The sequence below is a fragment of the Phascolarctos cinereus genome, unplaced genomic scaffold (assembly GCF_003287225.1).
Source record: "Phascolarctos cinereus isolate Bilbo 61053 unplaced genomic scaffold, phaCin_HiC Scaffold_5;HRSCAF=322, whole genome shotgun sequence".
NCBI classification, from domain to species: domain Eukaryota; kingdom Metazoa; phylum Chordata; class Mammalia; order Diprotodontia; family Phascolarctidae; genus Phascolarctos; species Phascolarctos cinereus.
This window is the reverse complement of record NW_027555958.1, coordinates 386,296,860-386,314,049: the sequence shown is the minus strand read 5'-3', so window position 1 is coordinate 386,314,049 and position 17,190 is coordinate 386,296,860. Positions and strand designations below refer to the sequence as shown.

At 31.2% G+C, this 17,190-nt stretch overlaps 1 protein-coding gene across 1 annotated transcript in view; it reads right to left on the bottom strand.

The window, feature by feature from the left end:
* DENND1B (DENN domain containing 1B) overlaps window positions 1–17,190 on the bottom strand; it is a 378,678-nt gene that overhangs the window by 282,883 nt on the left and 78,605 nt on the right. Inside the window, 1 exon segment of the mRNA XM_020971720.2 lies at window positions 6,094–6,137. Coding sequence (XP_020827379.1) covers window positions 6,094–6,137 — 44 coding nt within the window.

The window sequence follows — 17,190 nt, the reverse complement described above, 5'->3', positions numbered from 1 at the left end:
AACATCAATCTCCCAATTCTGAGCAATTTCATTGCTGTTCCCTATGCCTAGAATTCTTTCCTTCCTCCTCCTGACATCTTTGCCTTCCTTTAAGTCCCAGCTAAAATCCCTCTTTCTACAGAAAACCTTTTCCTATCCTCCTTAATTTTAGGGCCTTCCCTCTGTTGATTATCTCCAATTATCCTGCAATATAGCTTGTCTGTGTTTACATGTTGTCACCTTCATTCAACTCTGAGTTCTATGAGAGCAGGGATTGTCTAAGTTTTCAATTTATACCCCTAGGATTAAGTGCAGTGCTTTGTAATTAGTAAATGCTTAATACATGCTTTGTTTATTCATTTTTCAAAAGTTTTCTAATGAAACTGGTATTATAACTGCTCTTCTTGGTCCCAGAAAGCAAAGTTGGAGTCAAAAATAGAAATGTGGGGTTTTTTTAGTTATTTTAGCCTTAGCTGATTTCTAAAGAATTGAGGTACTCCAAAATAAAACATGTGGCCCTAAGAAGTAGTGGGTTTCCCTTCAAGCAGATACAAAAATGGCCACTTGTCATCAGTGTTACAGAAATAATTCCTATTAAAGTATAAATTGAACTAAACCACCCACTGAGTTCTCTTTAACTCTGACATTTTATGATTAATGTTATAGAGTCAATGCTATTGGCGAGATCAACAAAAGTAGTCTTTAATCAAAAAGAACCTTCCAACACTGAAACAACGCCTATCATAAGACAAATAGGTTGAGGTAGAACTTTTGGTGATAACTTTGATGATGACATAACCAAATAGCTGTGTTTGGATGTGGTGAACAGAAATGGGAACTTCACAAACTGAGATGAAAATGGAAACACTTTAATTTTTCAAGAAGGTACAGTCTCAAGTTAGTTGATTTATTAACTTAAGTTGCCACTTGGGGTAAAATACTATCTTAGTTCTTAGGGAACTAAGGGACTTAGTTCTTAGGGAAAAAAACTTAGAGGAAAAAAACAGTCCTCATATTCATGGAGCTTACAATCCAATGAGGGAAGACATTTCCCCATGTGAACAATAGGGCAAAACTGAAGCAGATGAACCATCAATTAATATGAAACTGAACCTTTCTTTTTGATTAAAATATCTAGGCCAAATCTAAGAAGCATTGTGGGACACATTAAAATGCAAAGGACTATACTGGTCTCTTCAGCATGTTCATTCCCATAAGTCTACGAGAGCAACATAATTTCAAATAAGCCCTCAACGAAGACTGATATATAATAGCCATTCCCAACTTTCTTCCCATTCCACAGAGCTCCAATATTCCCAATTCTCATTCTTGACAAAGAAGGACTCATCCACAGGAAATTGAGCCAATCAGGAATTTGATCTCACAGCAAAAACAAAAACTAACCTAATTAAAATAAATAAGAAGGGAAACTATATCTTGCTAAAAGGCACAATATATAATGAATTAATATCAATACTCAACATATATGTACCAAATGGCATAGCATCCAAATTTTTAAAGGAAGAGTTAATAAGTTACAAGAGGAAATAGTAAAACTATACTAGTGGGGGGGCTCAACTTTCCCATCTCAGAATTAGATAAATTTAACCATAAAATAAATAAGTAAGAAGTTAAGGAGATAAATAGAATTTTAGAAAAGTGAGACATGACAGCCTTCTGAATGGGAATTTAAAAAAAGAGTATGCCTTTTTCAAAGCTGCGCATGGAACCTGCACAAAAACTGACCATGTATTAGGGCATTAAAAATCAAATGCATCCTTTTCAGACAATAATGCAATAAAAAAAATCACTTAAATAAAGGGCCATAGAAGCACAGATCAAAAAATCAACTGGAAACTAAATCTAATCCTAAAGCATTAGTGGACCAAAAAAAATCACAGAAATAATCAATAATTTTATTAGAGAAAATAACAACAATGAGTAAACATATCAAAATTTGTAGGATTCAATCAAAGCAGTACTCACGGGAAAATTTGCATTTCTATACATGTACATCAATGAAAGACAGAAAGATCAATGAATTGAGCATGCAACTAAAAAACCAGAAAAAGAACAAATTAAAAATCCCCAATTAAACCAAGATGGAAATCTTGAAAATCAAAAGAGATGTTAATAAAATTGAAAATAAAAAACCAAATGAACTAATTAATAAAACTAGGAGCTGCTTTTGTGGGGGAAAAACAATAAAATAGATCAACTATTAGCTAATTTGATTTTTTACAAAAAGAAAAGAAGAAACTCAAAGTGCCAGTATCAAAAATTGAAAAGAATGAATATACTACTAAATACTAATGGATTTATTTTGCCAAATTATATACAGTAAAACTGACAACCTAAGTGAAATGGACAAATATTTACAGAAATGTATGCTCCCCAGGCTGACAAATAAGCAAATAAAAAACTTAGATAACATTATCTTAGAAAAAGAAATTTGAACAAGCAATCAATGTGCTCCCTAAGAAAAATCCCCTGGACCAGATGGATTTACAAGTGAATTCTACCAAACATTTAAGGAACAATTAATCCTGATACTATGAAAGCTTTTTGAAAAAAATAGGTAAAGGAATCCTATCAAATTCCTTTTATGATACAAAGATGGCTTTGATAGTTAAACTAGAGACAATAAAAACAGAGAAAGAAAACAGTAGATAATTTCCTTAATAAATTTCAATTAAATTTTTAAATAAAATTCTAGCAAGGAGATTACAGCAACATATCACAAAGATCACACACTATAACTAGATAGGATTCATACCAGGAAAGGGCTGGTTCAATGTTAGGAAAACTATCAGCATAACTGACCATATCAGTAACAAAAACAATAAAAATTGTAGGATTATATCAAGGGATACAGAAAAAGCATTTGACAAAATACAACACCTGTTCCTATCAAAAACACTAGAAAGCATAGGAATATATGGATGATAAAATAAGTAGTATCTTTCTAAAACCAAGAACAAGCATTATCTGTAATAGGGATACACTTGAAGCCTTTCTAGTAAGATAAAGGATGAAGCAAGGATGTCTATTACAAAACTTTTAATGAATATTGTATTAGAAATGCTAGCAATAGCAATAAGACAAGAAAAAGAAATCTGAGGAATAAAAATAGGCAGTGAGGAAATAAAACTATCACTCTTTGTAGATACTAAAATTGTATACTTAGAGAACTCAAGAGCATCAACTAAAAACCTAGCTGAAACAATTGACAACTTAAGAAAAATTGCAGGATATAAAATATAAAATAATAAAATAAATTACCAGCATTTCTATATACTACCAACAAAAGCCAGTAGGAAGAAACAGAAAGCAAAATTCCATTTAAAATAATTGCAAACAATATAAAATATTTGGAGTCTACCTGCCAAAACAAATCCAGAGATTATATGAACACAATTAAAAAAACAATCTAAGTGGTTAGAGAAATATTAATTGCTTATGAGTAGGTCGAGCCAATATAATAAAAATGACAATTCTGCCCAAGTTAATTTACTTATTCTGTGCCATACCAATCAAACCAATAAAGAATTACTTTATAGATCTAGAAAAAATAATAACAAAATACATCTGGAAGAAAAAAAGTTCGAGAATATCAAGGGAATCAATGAAAAAAACAATGTGAAAGAAGATGGCCTACTAGTTCCAGATTTCAAACTACGTTACAAAGAGGTAATCATCAAAACAACCTGTACTGGCTAACAATCAGAGTGGTGGAATAGTGGAATAGAGTAAGCACACAATACATAGTAGTAAATGGCCATAGTAATTTAGTATTTGATAAACCTGAAGATCCATGCTTTCGGGGTAAGAACCCAATATCTGAGAAAAATTGGCAGAAAAACTGGAAAGCAGTTGGAAGAAACTAAGCATAGATCAACATTCTGCATCATATACTAAGATAAGGTCAAAATGGATAAATGATTTAGACATAAAGGGTAATATCATAAGTAAATTGGGGGAGCAAGGAAAATGTACCTGTCAGATCCATAGATAAGGGAAAAGCTTATGACCAAACAAGAGATAGAAAGGATCACAGGAAGTAAAATGCATACTTTTGACTACATAAAATTTGAAAGGTTTCACACAAACAAGCAGCAAAAATTAGAAGGAAAGCAGGAAACTGGGGGGAAATTTTTACAGTAAGTTTCTCTTAAAAAAGGCTTCATTTCTGAAATACATAGGGAAATGAGCCAAATTTATAAAAATATCAGCTATTCCCCAGTTGATAAATACATATGAACAGGCAGTTTTCAGAAGAAGAAATCAACACTTTCCAGAGTCACATGAAAAAATGCTCTAAATCACTACTGATTAGACAAATGCAAATTAAAACAACTCTGAGAGACCACCTCACACCCATTAGATTGGTTAACATGGCAGAAAAGGAAAATGACAAATGGAAAAAACTAGGACACTAATGCACTGTTGGTAGAGTTGTGAATTAGTCCAACCACTCTGCAGAACAATTTGGATATTGACGTTCCCACACTAGATAACAATTCCCTCCTTTCCATTTTGAGCTGTTTATTTCTGCTACCTGGTAATATCCCCTGAAAAAGATGGGCTTGTCAAGCAACAAGTGTGAAGAAAAGTCCACATATTCCACTGGTATTCATAACATCACAAAAGAATGCTAGCAAGCCCCCAGTATCATGCAGTGAAGTTATGAGAGGAATCATAAAAATCACAGAATTTAAGAGGTGAAAGGGATCTTAGCAGCCATCTAGTCAACCCAAACACAAAAGGGATTTCCAACATACACAACAATTAGGCACTTAGACTCTGCTTGAACATCTCCAAAGAAGAATCTACTACCTCTGGAAGCAGCCCATTCCATTTCTGGGTAGCTCTCATTGTTGGAAGTTTTTCTTTCCAACTAATATACCTCACCCTACCAGAGTTGCAGGAGGGGGAGAGAGGGCAGGGATAAGATAAATAAAATAATTCTAAACTCTCTTCCACCTGAAAGCCCTTCAAATACCTAAAAATTGCTCTTATGTACCACCCAAGTTTCCTCTTCTAGAGGCTAAATATGTCTAGTTCCTTAAACAGATCTTCATGTAACATGAACTCAAGGACCTTCACCATCCTGGCTGCCCTCCTCTAGATATTCAATAGATGGGTTGAGAAGTATGACTGCCTATTTGTTATGACTCTTGTCCACTACCATAGTTTAGATATAGGTAAGTTGGAAAGTGTCTAGAGAAGAGCAACCAGGCTGTGATATATGTTCATTTGCTCTTTTTTTCTGCATTAACTGATTTAAACATGAATTCTTACTGACTTTAGTCATTTTTGAATTTATCAAAATCATTATGCATAGATGTTCAGTATCTGAAAAACAAAACATCCCAAATTCATATTAACATTGATAATAACGAGCTGATTTAAGCAATTTCTGTACCAGCTGAAGTAATTCAATGTCTCCATTAGGTATCTCTACTGTTATTTTCAAGCCTCCTTTTTTTTATCAGGGAACTAGAACATACCTGCTAAAATGTTGACCATATTAGTAATTTTTAAATGGTTTTCAATCTAACTGGCACAAACAGTATCAAAGTTAAGTTTTTATCTACTAAAAATGAGATAATTTCAGTAGCTGACTAAAATTTAAATGATTAAAACAAATGATCCCACACTATCATCATATCATGTCCCTTTAAAAATGAATGCATAACAATACATAGTTAATAATTCAATTTTAGCATAATTTCTTCATGTTAGAATACTATATGGAAATAAATATGTATTTATATATTTTATGCATCATCTACTTCTGACTCAACAAAATGGTAATAATTTTTAAATGAAATCTTACGTACCATCAAGTTAAAAGGCAAAAAATTATTTTTTAAAAAACATTAATTTTTTTCCAAATTTGTATCTAAAATTATATTGAAGATACAAACCCTAAAAAGTGCTTCTTAGTCACATCATACATAATTGTTCCTTAATTGCCTACTCAATATACACTATTTTTCATTTGTGTCTGACATCCTCCCAATTTAAAACTAAATAGGAGAATTGTTATTGTTAGTAATCATTAGAAGTAGTAACCATAAAAACTAACATAAAAATTAATTTTTTCCCAACCTGGTCTCCAAAGTCCTCTGGGAACTTCCATAATACCATCGGTTCTGTAAATAATTGACAAGTAACATTAATTAGAGACAAAGAATAGGATATTACTTTCAAACTACATTAATAATAAAACAGTTGTCCTAGACTCAGAATCTTAATTGTATCAAAGTTAGCAAATATTTATGTAAATATGTACCTAAGCAAATATAATTTCTTCACATCTCTGAAAGTATAATTCTACATTATTTCAATTCTCTCATCTTCCTAATATTTACTTATCAAATTAAATGTTTTAACTAAAGGTTTCAATTGACTCTTGAACATTAAAACAAAAAAATACTTTAAGTAAAATTCAAATTTTGGCCAAATCTATTACTTCACTTATCAGATGATAACAATGATAAAATGATAATGGGGTAGAAAAATATAAATTGAAATTTTAAAATATGATGCATACTGGGGAGAAAATGATATTTTAGCGCTGCTTACACTTCAAATATTTATCTTGATATACGAATTTACTTACCTCAATTCTGAAAGGAGACTAGACGTGAAACAAGCCTGAGTAAATTTAGTATTTTTCAGTGATCAGTTCAAAGATACTAAATTATATTTCAGCTTAAAATAGCAATATTATAGTAGGATGTAACTATGGCTTGATATACATTAAAAGTTAACTCATACAATTTTATGTTTGCCCTTCCACAAAGAATTCTGTAAAGTAACTGCCACAAATGAACTAACAAGTTAATTCACCCTTGCTCCTTATTTAGGTCTTTATATTTGTAAGTCTTTAAAATATGATGATTCCACTGATATAATAGAAAGATAAAGTCCTAAATTTTTATACAGTATTGACAAATTTCTCTGGTTATTTACCTTCAATTTTTATCCTTCTAAAACAAAAAGCAAAGAACTTCAAGTATACTTCAACAGGGATCTAACAAAGGTTAATGAGTTACTTATGAAATGCCTTCAAAACTCTAAGATATAACCAACAGTTACATGAAGAATCACTGATGGATTACAGATAGAAATTTAGTACCATTCATAGCAAAAGAATAAAGAATAAAAAGAAATATAATTCTATCCCCTATTTTTTCAAACATAACATTCTCTTTTTTTCATACTCTACAAACTGAATTGTAAAATGTTTTAATTTGTCGTTGGTTTGTCCTATCAATAAATACATAGAAGATTTTTTACATAAGAGAAGAGCTAGCCCCAAATGATCTCTTTTATTAGATATGATATTCAAAAATTTTTATTTCAAATATGTTCAGCACCAAAAGAAAAAAATCCCTTGAATTTGATCTTTTTTTCCTCATCTTAAGAAGTCATATAATGAAAATTCTTATCAGTAATTAATAACCTAAAATGTCTTAAGAACAATTAAAGCCAATTTTCCAAAGAATATGATAGCCAAGTTGTATTCCCCTGCCTTATTTCTTATTAATTTGGCATAATTAAATTTTAAAATATATTTCTTCTTTTTGAAACAGAATAATTTCTTACATCAGTATATGTGACTTCTTTCTATATTACTAAAGAATGAGCTGACTGTCCAGAATGCAATGTCTTTTAGGAAATTATTTTATTTTCCTTAGGTCTAAAATAGGTCAGTCTGAGATTAAATATAATTTTTACAAAATGAGAGCTATTAAAATTAATGTTTCCAAAATTAAAAGTTATGTAACTCTATGTGAAATATTAAACATTACCCTGAGAAACAAAAAAAAAAGACATTCTAAATAAATCAGCAATTCACTACAAAAAAGCTTATCACTTATCTCTATTATATGAATGACATGAATAAATTTTCTCCAAACTGAATCTTTAAAATACCCCTTTGGTCCTTCCTGAAATTCACATTTTACACTATTCTTCATTTCAAATTTCTTCAACTTAAAATTCCTTAAAACTACTTTAAAGATATTACATGCCCCTTCTGAATTTGTGATTTATGTGTTTAAATTCCAACTTTTTGCCTCTTTTAAACAGAACTGGACTTGAAATGTAGGACTGTCTCAATGTATCTCTTGCAATCTCTATTTTTTATACTTCCTATTCCTAAAAAGTCATATGAATATAAATGCAAAAAATCTGTTAGAAATATAATATAGTAGAATACATATTTCTCTCCTTTCTTATTAAAATAAACCTTTCTTTCTTTATCCACCCAAACAAACATTATGACACAATCATCTGGGTTCATAATTTTAAACAGATTATGTTTGTTAGAGCCTCTGGGGTTAGATTCAGATAGCATCTGACATCTTTGTGGCAACTTCTCACAAATACTGCAGAGGAAGAAACAAAAGGGTACTAAATCCAAAAAAGAGAGAATAATCCGATTCTGCAACTTTATGCACTTTATTGAGATTTACAAAGACTGAATTTTTTTCCCCCTGAGGATTACTTTCCAGACACTCCATCTGATCTCCCAATGTTAGGTCAATTTTATGCTGATTTTATGGGTGAAAGGATGAGAATTGCTGGAAGAAATAGCTATTGCCAGTGATGACTGGTGTATACAAGATTTCTTGAATATCCTGTGTCTAACAGTACTTCAAGTACATATATGGCATTATCTTCATTATTTTTTAAAAAATCCCAATGGTCGTATGAAAACCAAACTAAAAATATGAAAACAAGAAGTATAAATTTGGATTTTTAAGGAAAAAATTAATTGTGTTATTTATAACTAAAATGATAACTATTGAGGAAAACATTCAAATTTATGTTTCTGCATCAAACATGCATTTTGAACTCAACAATGCTTTTAAAATATTCATTAAAGTAAAAATATACAAGTTGATACAAAGATATATCAGACATTATCAGAATTTACATCAAAAATCAGTAAGAAAACATAGTTTTATTCATGGACTCAGACCACTTTCATAATTTGGAACAGGGTAAGAGGGAAAACATATTTCAATAAAGGAAATAGGACATATTACACTAGATAATTTTCTAATAAATATTATTCTCTTATATCTTAAATTTCTAAAAGATATTCTAAAGTATTTTCTTGTAATGACCTATAGATAGGAATGGAGAAGGGTTAGATAAGAGAATTTCTAAGATTCCTTTCAACTTTGAGATTCTGTGATTCTATTTTTTCCATAACAAACAGTTCATTAATATTCCTCAAACAAATACAAAAGCAACAATGAGCTTAAAATATTTCAGTGACTTAATACTATAATAAGGCCTCAAGAAAAGGGTTTATTTGCAGAAAGAATAAGAATTACTTAATTTTGGAGAATCTATGACTAAATGGAATGTACATTTTTTTCAAGCATGTTACAATTATAACAATGGCTGGAAAATACAGTTTGGAAAAGATGGAATTCACTGGGAAAAAAATGATCCCACAAGATAACTATTATTTCTACATGTCTATATGACATTTCTGAATTCAAGATGTGTGTATGTATGCACACATATATGTATATGCACATACATATATGTATATGCACAATGTTAAATGTCCCTATAACATATATATAATTAAATGTATATCTACATATGTATGTGTGTGTGTATAACAAAATCACAGAATTTAGAAAATAGAAAGAACCTTAAAGATCCAACTCAACATCTTCATTTTACATAAGACAAGACTGAAGCTCAGAAAAATCACCTCATTAGCACAAGTTAACAGAGTAATAAGAGATCTAATTTGATTACCTTATTTTATGGTTCAGCAAGATTAGGGTTTGTGCCCTACTCAGACATTAAGAGGTTAAATGACTTGTCCAAAGTCACACAGGTAATAAGGGAAAACCAAAAGAGTGCCCAATATGACTCTGATGATTTATTCTATATAAGGAGGATAAAAAGGACCACTGTCTCCTCTTTTTCAGACTGAAAAGAATCTGCTACATCAACAAAATGCAACCGATACAATATACCTAAGTTTCAACAAGGTATTTAAACTTCAAGTGGCTCCCCAAATACCCTGGAAGAAGAGATTAAGAAATGTGAATGAGATCACAATTAAGAACTTGTTAGTAAGTTTGGGCTAGGTGGATAACCAGCACAAAGGAATACAAATTAATAGATAAGAGTCCATGGAGATAGCTCAGTCCTTGACTTGGTCTTGCTAGATATTTTTATTAATGATTTATATGAAAGCATAGATGGCAGGCTAATCAAATTTGCCAATGACAGGAAGATAGCTAGCATCCTGAATATCAGAGTGAGCTTCCATAAAATATTAGGAGGCTGTAACAACAAGCCACATCTAATAAAATGAAATTTAATAGGCATCAATACAAAGTCCTGAACTTGGCTTCAGAAAGTTAATTGAAGACCATAGAAGTGATGTCACCATAAAAAAGTCTAATGAAAGGAACTCTAGGTTTTTGGCAGATGGAAATCTCCATACAAATTAATAGTGTGATCTAGAAGCCAAAAAGCTAAAGAGACAACAGAAGTAGTTTCTCTGGAAAGGAGGTAGTAGTTCCACTGTACTTGTGTTCTGATCATATCCCATCTGGAATATGGTGTTTCAGTTCTAGGAACGATATTTTACAAAGTCACTAATAAATAGGAAGATAGTGTCTTCAAATTTGTGAAGCAATGTCACATAGAATGATTAAACTTGATTTTCTTGGACCCTCCAGGATCAATGGATAGAAGTTATGGAGGCAGATTTCCATTCTATATTGAATATAAAGATGATATATTTGCAATGATTAATTAAAACTGTCCAAAAACAGAATGGGCTAACTCTGGAGGTAGCAAATTCCCCATCATTAGTACAAAATAAATTCTTATTTAGGTGTAAGTTGAACTAGAGGGCATGTTAAGTTTCTTCCAACTCAATGGCTGCAGTTGTATGAATTCTTAAGTATTGGATAAGGCTGCAGCTGGTCCTATGAGTTTCCCTTCCTCAGATAAGTGTGTAGGTACTATATAGAGAAAGACATTTTGAAAAGAACCTGTGATGGGTCAAAAGAAAAAATAGAATGAATGGGGGGGGCAGGATAGGATTAAGGAAACTAGAGTTAGTTTTTCACAACATGTCTACTATGGAAGTGTTTTGCATAATGCACATGTATAGCCCATATTGAGTTGCTTGCCTTTTCAATGAGGGTGAGTGGGGAGGGAGGAAGGGAGAAAATTTGGAAACCAAAGTTTTAAAAACAAATGTTTAAAAAAATGTTTTCACATGCAACTGGGAAATAAGAAATACAGGAAATGGGGTACAGAAGCCTATCCTGCCCTACAGGAAAATAGAAGGGGAAGGGAATAAGAGAAATGGGAGGAGAGATAGAAGAGAGGGCAGATTAGGGGAAGGGGTACTCAGAATGCATGTCATCTTGGGGTAAGGGGAGGGATGAGATGGGGAGAAAATTTGGAACTCAAAATTTTGTGGAAGTAAATGTTTAAAACTAAAAATAAATAAATTTATATTTAAAAAAAGAACCTGTGATGTATGGAAATGACCCACAGTGGGCCTCTGAACTAAGTTCCTTCCTTCAATCTGATGTGTGTGTATCCTTTTTTTTTTGGGGAGGGAAGAAAGGGGACAACTGCATCTTATTATCCTAACTTCTCCATAGAAATTTTAGCACATGACTTTCTTATTCAAAAAGTTGGAATTGGGATAAGACAATGAAAAAATATTTTAAAACCAGTGGTAATAATTAATGCCATCACTTTCCATACTTCTTCCAAAAGAGATCAGTTTCTTCCCAGAAAAATGTGAAGATTCCCCAGATAGATCACATCTAGCTAGGAGTGGAGATACTGCTTTTTTTCTTAATTGCTTATTCTTGATAGAACCAGAGCTTCAAGGGGTGAATCCCCTTCATCCCCTTCATGAATAATCCATTCCTTAGGGAAGACCTTCAATTTTGTTTTTTACATAATGGTTTAAATTATTTATAGTATTTCACTGAAATGACATACAATCCCTTTTTTCCCCTTAATATGGATATATACTTATAGAATGTTACAACAGAATGGTACCTAATTACAGGTCATTTAATTCAATCCCTTTATTTGCATCAGAGAGTATGAAATGAATTGTAGTTCAAGGTCATACATCTTGCTAGTGGCAGAGCAATGACTGGAAATCAGATTTCCTAATTCTTATTCTAATGCTCCTTCCTTTATGCATTACTTAAGTAAATTTCATATGAGTGTTGCAGTAATAAACACACATTCACTAAAATGCTGGCATTAAATACTGTCCTTTTTAGTCATAAGAACTAAGTTAAAGTCCCACCTTCAATACTAGTTGTATAACACTGGACAAATCTGAACAGAAATCAGAGTACAATCCTAAGTATAAACTCTCTTTCTACCTATGTCTGGAAGCAACCAAAAGAGAAAATCCTGGGAAGATAAATGAGGTAGGGCAATGGAAAGGCACATGGTGGGTGAAAATAGAGTATGAAATATTTTCAAAAATGACATGTATAGGGAAAAAGATAAAAAAAAAGACATCAAACACATATACAACCAGGGGAGGAGGTTAATCAGTCATGTGGCTAAAGAAAAATCGTATAGGCAGCCCAAGAGTTGCAATTTTATCCATGAAACAATCAAAGATTTAGAGAACATTCTTCAAAGAATTGGGTAGATCTCTATTTAAGATTTATTGGACATTGTCAAGAACTTCACACAATGAAAGGCATGGATACATTGTGATGTGTAGCTGGATAGAGTAATCAAACTGATTATCAGTTTGTTATCAGTTACCTGAATTTTAATATACTTTTCTAGTCTAATAGGTTTTGTAGTTGCTTCTTAAAGAACAAAGTAACAGTGGCTTATTTCTCAGAAGCCAAGGAAAATACACATCATACAGATTTTATTAATATAATGCTAATATCAAGGAGACATTTTAACACCTATCAGGTTTAAAACACTTTGTTGATATTTTTAAAAGGTTAAGATATAGGCAATTGATCTTCTGCTTATTTCTTCCAGTCTGATTCTTTGACCCAAGAAGTAAATAGTAAAAAATAATAATAAAGTAATATAAACAAAAAAATAACTATTTTCACTACAATCCATATGTTTAAAAAAAAAGTATAGCTGAAACTTTCCTGTCTACAGACCATTATAGTGGAGTAAAAAATTCAGGCAAATCTCTCTGATCAAGTCACCTTAAGAAATGCCCATCCTATCCCTTAAAAAAATTGGAAAAGTAGTAAAAAATAAGAGAATGAAACTGTTTTTGATGAGATAAGGGATTTTGTTTAATTACTAATTTACATTAAAAATTTTAAAGATTATGTCTACTACAATACTAACAACAAAAAAAAAACCACAGGGAAATGAAATTTTAAGGCATGTATGTATATATATGCATATGTATATATATATTATATATATGCACACACACAAATATGGATATATGGATATAAAACTTTCTCAAGCGTTTTTTATGTGTAACAGAAAGCATGCATGCACGCGCGAGCACACACGCACACACACACACACACACACACACACACACAATTTGTATTCCACGTCCAAGGAAAACAGGTGTGTTCCTATACCTTCTCATTTCAATTATTTATATATGGTAAAATGTTTTTTTCCCAAACTTAAAGAAGTAAAGCTTTAATGAACAATAGGTTTAAATTCAAAGAATGGAAGAGCCACCTCTGATACAAGTATACTCACTTTAAAATAAAGTATCAAAAAAGTGATTCATTTTGTACAGAAAGAATTATTTAGGACCAATTCAGCTACTTCATTTTAGAGGTGAAGAAAATGATAAGAGATAAGTAAAACAACAAGATGAAGTCAACTAGGTGGCGCAATAGATAGTGTACAGAGACTGGTATCAGGAAGACATCTTCCAGAGTCCAAATTTGGCCTCAGACATTTATAGCTGTGTGACCCTGGACAAGTCACTTAACCCCATTTGTCTCAGTTTTCTCATCTGTAAAATGAGCTGGGAAAAAAAATAGCAAACCACTCCAAGAATCTTTGCTAAGAAAACCACAAATGGGGTCACAAAAAATTGGACACAACTGAAAAAAGGCCTATAATTCTCACTGCCAATCAATCTGCTTTCTAGTCAACCTCAATACATCTTATATCACAGCATAATACAAAATAAAGTTCTCTCAAAGCAGTGTCATGCAACGAAATGAGTTTTCCATTAGGAGTCAAAGGACTGGATTCAAGTTTTAATTCTATAATTTACCATCTGTGTAACTTCTCAGCTTCAGTTTCCTTACCTTTAAAATTAACAAGACCAGATCAAAGGTTCTTAACCTTTTTTTTTTCATCATGAATCCCTCTGGCATTCTAATACACTCTATGGGCCCCTTCTTAGAATAATGTTTCATTTTTTAAAATTCTTAATTGAAGGAAATGTTAAATTTCAGATAGAGGTTAGTCAAACTAAAAATGTAATTTTTTTTTCCATTCAAGTTCACACACTCCCTGAAGTCTACCTATGTACCATAAGTTAAGAATCCCTGGAATAGATGGAGTCTGAGGTGACTTCCAGCTCTAAATCTATAACACTACTTTATTCATCTCTAAATTTGTAGCATCTCAGTACAATGTTACTGAATGATAGTTTCAATTTATTTCAAACTTTAATCATTTCGCCAAAATTGTTTTCTTCTGTAAAATCATGCAAATATACATATAGAAAATTATTAATTTAGGAGGGAATTTTTTAACATCTATAGTGAAATGCTGAGAATCTCTCATCAAGTAGATTAATATACATAAATGCAAAAGTAAAGAAAATTATTTTAATTACAATTAAGAGCAAGGTAAAAGTTATCTGGAGATATGGAAAAGAGATATTCTTTTACTTAATTTTTTGACAACTTTACTCAGGCAAATCTTTAGGAAAACAGAAACACAACACAAATAATTCTAGTTTTTTTTAGCCAATTGCAAAAATGATAATAACTTTCTACATATTATATATATATGTGTGTGTGTGTGTACGTATCTGTGTATGTGTACATGTGTATATTATATATATATATATATATATTTAAATATGTATATAAATACATATGCCCCCAAAAAGTCAAAGGAAAGTTTCTCAGCCTATAATTTTGTGTCCCTAAAATTTTATACATGCACACACATATAAATATATCTATATCTATATATATATGAGATGATCTCATTACATTTTCACTATTATGAGGGGCTTAAATAACAATTCATCACTTACTATTAAATTACGGCTGTTATTTCTGAAACTTAAGTCACAACCTGATAAGGAATTTAATGGAGAATTCTAGCTTTTCTTACTTCTTTTCCATCAACAACTAAACTGTTAAAACCAGGTCCACATGACCAAATAGTTAAGTTTTTGCTTATATCTTTGTAGTTTCTAGCTAAGGTACATGATAAAAACAGCTTCAAAGAACCTTTTAAAAATAAGTAGTAGGGTTTCTATAGCTGTTTTCTTCTACATCTTTTCCCATTAAAAAAAAGACCTATTACAATAAAGAGGAAAAAACCTCATCAATCACCTGATGGAGTAATTCAAAACTTAACCAAACAAGGCTAATGGGTGAGAATTGAATTGAAAACACCTTGACAAAGAAAGCAATTTCTTTTCTTCGCACTCTTCTGAAGCTGTGGGTGATCATGGTAATCGAACCATCAACAGTGAGGGGCCATCTGTCCCAAGGGTCTTCCATGGAAGTTTAAAAAAAAAACACAGAGTGAAGGAGGAGGAAAGAAAAAAATGCTGTACCACAGATGTTCAATCTTGATTGAGCTATGACAGAGAGCTTACAACTGAGAATCTATGTTTTGACATTTTTCAGATAGCAATCTTTGAAAGTCAACACAAAAGTTATGATAAGCACAGGAAAAGAAAATAGGTTAATAGGTTGTAAGTAGGAAGATAGCTATTTTTTTTTCTGCAACCACTGATATTCCTTTTAGTCAGCTGGTATCTTCAACATATTCTAGATTCAATTAGAGTTCAAATAAAAGATATGGAGGAAAACAAAGCTATACTGGAATTAGCTCTAAGTATTAAGACCGGCACAATTTACTTTTTTCCTTTTCATGCACCACCAGTTATTTTCTATTTATCCCAATTATCAGTATATTATCTCATCAAAAGAAATTATCTAGTTTTTGTGAACACTTCTGAGTAACATTAACTCCATGAACAAAAACAATTACAAGAAACACAAGTAACAAAACAACATAAAAGGTATAAAATATTAAATTTGCTTAATTTCCCAGAATACTTGTTTGATTACTGAACTTTTTAATGGAAATTTTAACAATAAAAATATCTTCTCATCAATTTAAACTTACCAAATTTACAGGGTTTAATATCAAGTTAGCTTCAAAGAATAACCACAATAATGGCTATGGACATTTTAAAGTTAAAATTCACAGAGAACAATAAAAACAGAACAAAACAAAAACAGAAAAAAATAACAAAAATCTTACTTAAAAATCTTTATGGTACAATAAAATATATATAACTAAACATAATACCCACTGACAAAATAATACTAGCATACCAAAGTAAAATTTCAAAGAAACTAATTCAGAGGTAGCTGAATGAATTAAATGCTAGCTATTATATTTAATACATTAGATTCCAGAAATAGGGATTATAATGTGCACTTAAATTTATGGGAAGAGACTATTCAACAATTACGTAATAGATCAGGAGCAAAGAAAATGTTTTCAAGAGTAAGAATCTTATAAAATTATAAATTCTTTCATATCTTCTTTTACCATACAGAATTCTATGAAATATCTTATTGCACATAGCAATAATTTTACAGAGTTCATACACATACTGCATAACCCTTTTATAATCTTTTCTTAGGAGGACAACACTATTATTTGCTTTATAGATTAGAATATTATGTTGGATTTTTAAAGCATATAGGTTTTTACCCCTAAAAGAACATAATGTAGAAAATCTAAGAAATAATAAGCTATGGCATAATGAGAATATACAGTATGTGTATATAATCCAGAACTAAAATTGATATTAAGCAGCTATAAACTATTAACAGCAACAGCAGGTGAGAACAGAAATGGCACAGAGATGAAAAGCTCTTTAAAGAATGCAGACCAGAGAGAGGAAAGTGAAATGGGAAAAAGTAAGAAAAAAAT